Source organism: Euphorbia lathyris, chromosome 2 (genome assembly GCF_963576675.1).
Source record: "Euphorbia lathyris chromosome 2, ddEupLath1.1, whole genome shotgun sequence".
NCBI lineage: Eukaryota > Viridiplantae > Streptophyta > Magnoliopsida > Malpighiales > Euphorbiaceae > Euphorbia > Euphorbia lathyris.
The window spans coordinates 8,854,994-8,860,009 of NC_088911.1; the positions used below are offsets into that span (position 1 = coordinate 8,854,994).

The 5,016-nt window shown below is 37.0% G+C and overlaps 1 protein-coding gene across 3 annotated transcripts; it reads right to left on the bottom strand.

The window, feature by feature from the left end:
* Nucleotides 1-245: 245 nt before the first annotated feature.
* LOC136216521 (RGG repeats nuclear RNA binding protein A-like) lies at nucleotides 246-4,769 on the bottom strand. Of its 3 annotated transcripts, none has more exons than XM_066003058.1 (8): nucleotides 4,681-4,769; nucleotides 4,248-4,557; nucleotides 3,443-3,767; nucleotides 3,305-3,370; nucleotides 2,105-2,234; nucleotides 1,528-1,683; nucleotides 1,371-1,427; nucleotides 246-585 (listed from the first exon to the last, which is right to left on the bottom strand). In XM_066003058.1, the coding sequence occupies exons 2-8, from the start codon at nucleotides 4,453-4,455 to the stop codon at nucleotides 400-402; spliced, it is 1,128 nt and encodes a 375-aa protein (XP_065859130.1). In that variant the 5' UTR covers nucleotides 4,456-4,557; nucleotides 4,681-4,769; the 3' UTR covers nucleotides 246-399. The 3 variants fall into 3 exon arrangements, with proteins under 3 accessions (XP_065859130.1, XP_065859129.1, XP_065859131.1); XM_066003057.1 differs by having other exon boundaries at nucleotides 4,248-4,586; XM_066003059.1 differs by lacking the exon at nucleotides 3,305-3,370 and having other exon boundaries at nucleotides 4,248-4,738.
* Between the last annotated feature and the right edge of the window lie 247 nt (nucleotides 4,770-5,016).

Genomic DNA, 5,016 nt, shown 5'->3' on the forward strand with positions numbered 1-5,016 from the left:
TTATATTTGAGATTTTTGTACTTTATCTCACTTCTAAATAATAGATGTATACTAAATGTATTTAGTAATTAACTTGGGACTCGTACTAATCTTTTTATGCACCCCACAAATCGCAAGTATTTTACATATTTGCAAACAAAATTGATTTGGCAATAATTTTTCTAGACATGCAATAACTCCATTTTCATATGGCCCCAAATTCTCAAAATATCATAATGACTATAACTTAGAATAAACACTACGAGGACACAAAATTAAAAGCCTGAAATATACAATTTAAGTCATAAAATTAAACAGTATATAAAATACAGAAAACCACATTATTTTAGTCATTTTTTCTAGTTTAGGAAGGAACCCAAAAATGGTAAAACTGACATCTTAAAGTTGGGTTCCAAGTTCTCACTTGCCACCCAAGGTTGGGAAATGCTCAGCACTCTCTATGGATGGGGCTGCTGGTGCATTGCTCCTTGGATCTCGGCCGCCATACCCTCCTTGTGGCCCTCGGCCACGTGACCCTCGACCACGGCCTGAACCGTAGTACTTTTCCCCTTCAACAGGTTTCAAGAACTCGTTGATGCTGACCGACTACAATCACGACAACAATTCAGATGTACTTAGCAATAATTAAATCAGAAAGCCGTGAATTAACAATTAGTAATGTGAACAAAAACATGAGAAGGCAGCCTTCAGAGTCGAAGAGCAACTATACCTTCGGGTAGGAGTGTCAAAACAAAACAGGTTGTTGTGTTATAATAGTGTTGTATGATTTATGTATTCTACATGATTATATATGATATAGGATAAATAATTTACCTGTACCTATATTCTTACCTAACACACTTTTTTGTCCTCATTTTAATAATACATTGTTTAGTCCTTAATTTTTGTTCTATTCAACAGTTTAGTCTCTCTACAAGGGATTAATCTGTTGAATAGAACAAAAGTTTAGGACAAAACAGTGTATTATTAAAATACATCTAAACAGTGTGTTAAGTAAAAATGTAGGGACTAATAAATCATTTACCCTAAGATATATTGCAACAAAAATAATAATAGTGTCAGGATGAGTCGTGTCAAGTGACTTAGTGTCTTTTAATCACGTAGTAGTGTCAGAATTTGACAGCCCTATCTTCGGTGATGAAGTTATTTAAAAAGAAAGCCGAATTCATCTCTAGCCACAATATTTCATATTTTAGAGGAAATTAAAAGCAATATTGAAATTAACAATTCAAAAGGAAAAAACCTGTGAAAAAATGCATCGAATTTTTAAAGAAATGGGCAGAAATATGCTTATAGTGGTGCAACCACTGCAATTATGAATGAATGGTAAAGGAAAAAGCAAACAAAATTAATACAGAAAAAAGTGTCACCTTTTTAGCCTTCTCTTCCTTCTCAAGAGCCTCTTTCCGCTTATCCTTGTCAGAACCCTTCAAAACGAAAATTTTAAAAAAGATATTTAGTATATGAAAAATGGGTTCATAAAATTAATAGGGAATATAAACTTCAAATGTTTTTGATAGGCATTACCAATTTGATAAAGACCTCATCGCCACCCTTCTTGCTTGAAAGCGGCTGCATTGCTTCAAATGCTCTAGTATCCACCTTTCTTTCCTCGGTCTTCAGCGCCTGCAGGGCCTTCCTCTTTTCTTCGAGAACCTTCTCATATTCTTCAAGAGTCATCTCCTAAATAGCAAGGCACCACGAACAAGCAAAATTATCATTTTGTAAAGAATGTTACAGCACTGCATGTGGCTAGAACGAAGTTGAATTTTAGGTACCCCAATGATAATTTGCTCCCTCATCTGACAACTCGATAATGACTAATAAGTCTGAACAATTCAAATTAAAATACATGTAACACCGGTCATCAGGCATTAAATAGTCAGGTACCACTAAGACCGCATTTAGAAGCCTTCTTAGACAACATATGCAGCTCCAGAGCAACAACCCAAGGCATGAAAGGCTTTCAAACAATACTCAAGTTTAACTACACAGCTGAGAAACAAAAACTAGAAAAACAAATGTTTATCCAGAACGTTTGGCAGCAAAGATCATGAATAGGCCATAAACACGGACATCAGAAATAAAGCATGCATCCACCTACCTTATCCTCCGGTTCCTTTTCTTCAGGTTCATTGGTAGGGCTCTCCTTAATTACATCTGCTGTTTCCTCTCCCACAGGCTTCTCATCTACCAGATTCTTCTCACCCCCGTTGACAGCTTCTTCAGTCGCCCTATAGTAGCACAGGAAATTACAGTGTTAATTGGCAGCGAAACAATAGTAACCAATACGCATTGCAATTTTTTTTATGGAAGGAAATTAAACAAGGTGGCACTAGCCTAAATGAGACAGCTGAGGATTTAACACATTCATATTATGGTGGGACTGCCACTATTAAGATGAGTGAAGAGAAAGGAAACTGAGACAGTCGGGACACGGGTATCAATCAAATATAAAAAAGTACTGGTAGATAGTTTTATAGGTTGCAATAAAGAAGAATGCCATGAATAAGACCTTAAATAATGTAAAAAAAATCAAAAAGATTTAATGCACCAAAAATAATCAAAGATTATCCTTTTTTTATTTTGATAAGAAATTGATATTTTTTTAAAATTTGCACGCAATGCAGTTACATTAAATAAGAAAGAAAAATCCCCACCCCCATGTGATTCAAACCTGTGACCTCCCAAGTCATAGGTATGCTCTCAACCACTAGGCTAAGAGCTTCACCACATCAAAGATGATCCTTGATCCAATGGAAAAGTGTCAATTAGACAATACTGCAAACCGCAACAATTTTTATGGGTTAAATGCATCATTGGTCACTGAACTTACATAGTTGTCTTAAAATGGTCACTCAACTTTAATTTGTCTCAATAAAATCATTCAACTTTGAGTTTTGTCTCAATTAGGTCACTCAGCCGATTTTAGTGGTTAAAACGCATCAAAATAATGACAAGAGTGATATGTCAACATGAGTTAACTCAGATCTCTGACCGAAACGAAATGTGACAACCACATGTTGGATATTTTTATGAAAAACACTAAATTTTATTTTATTTTCATAAAAATATCAACACGTGATAGCCATACGTGGATGTCATGTGTCATTTCAGTCAGAGATCTGAGTTGTCTCATACTAACGTGTCACCTATATCATCATTCTGATGTTTTTTCATGACTGAAATCGAAAGAGTGACCCAATTGAGACAAAACTCAAATTTGAGTGATTTTATTGAGACAAATTATGCATTTAACCCCAATTTTTATATTGTAATGGTGGGATTGCAGCAGAACACTTACTGAGCAAGCTCATCAGCCTGAGTGCCCCAATTCCCACGACCAGCCCCCTCTCGCTTAATATCATTCCTGCAGAATAACTTAAATTGGATGCACTGCCACATGATATTCAAAGACCAAAGTCAGATATAAAACAATTACCCGCGTCCAGTTCCACTGTGACGTTCATATCGACGGCGAGGACGCTCTTCATCTCCATCTTCTCCGTTACTGAAACCACCACGACGACCACCACGGAAGCCACCACCACCACGAGGTCCACCATAGGTACGCCTTTCAGAGGCCCTCCCACTATCACCATCTTCAGGGCCACCTTGAGCAGTAGGCGCTCCAGTGTTGTTGAATGAATTTTCATTGTTGTAGTCCCTATTATATCCACCACGGCCACGGCCGTGGCCAAACCCACGTCCACGGCCATCACCACCACGACCTCCTCCACGGCCAAATTCGCTTTTCGACTCCTTAACTGTGAAAATGAAAGTACAAAAGCATGTGATTAAGACAATAATATTTTTCAGAATTGTTATTGAGTTATCCATAAGACTATTAAGTTCTAGCAAATTCAATCCAATATATATAGGGGCACAGTAAAATATTCCTAATGGCACAAAGTAAGCTATATCATATTTGCAAAAGACTAAACCCCAGCTTGATATATAAGTGTACTCACATGTACTAATAACTACCTTCATATCAATAGTGTCATTATGATAGTAAATTTTGCTCAAATGTTAACAGTTAGAAGCAGCTCAACAACATAGTAGTGAAATATATGTTAAGATGCAAAATCTAATGCAGAAATAAATAATCCAACCAAAAAAACACAATCACACATCTTGCATCAAGGAAAAAAAATATATATACACACAAGTAATACTATAACTTTCTTGAATCAATCTTGCATCATTCGAGAACAAAATAAAGAACAAAGTGAAGTAAACCTTACCAGCCTGAGCAGGAGGAAGAGGCTTGGAAGGGAGATTAGCTATTTGCTTGACTTGTGGCTGAGTTTGAGGCGCCTTCTTACCTAGAGGCTGAGACTGAGCTTCCTTAGGCACAGCAGCACCGACTTTCTGCTGATGAGCAGCGATCAGCAGCGACGGGTCCTCTGCATCATCGTCACCCAACAAATCGAAAGGGTTCATGGTCGCCATTTCCGATAAAATCACCAATTAACACCAAAACCCCTAAAATCTGAACGATTCTAGTTCGAAAGGCGACCAAGAAACCCTAACTAAACACCACCTCCATGTTTACTGTATATAAATTGGAGAGAGAGAGAGATCTGTAATTAACAGCAAGATTAGAGAAAGACAGAAGAGCGAGAAAAACCCTAGCCGCAAGACAAGAGAACAGAGAGAGAGAGAGAGAGTGAAAACCTAATCTGGAAAATGCTTTCAATTTGTTCGGAGTTTGCTTCTTGTGCTTCCCTTTGAGCTCGTGTGGTGTGATTATGTTTATATTATAATATTAATTTTTTTTGCTGCTTTATTCGAGATGTCATGTTTTACTTTAGGCCTTGTTTTTTCGATATTTACATAAATGCCATCCGATGTCCACGTCGAAAATGGCCAAGGTATGCTTTGGTCTTATCCTTTGGTATGCGTATGGGTCAATTTTAGGATCTATCTTTCAAGTTTTTGTCAATCAAGATTGGGATCATGGTTAAAAATAGGCATAAGGTAGACAATAAAAAAATACTCCACTTTTGTTGA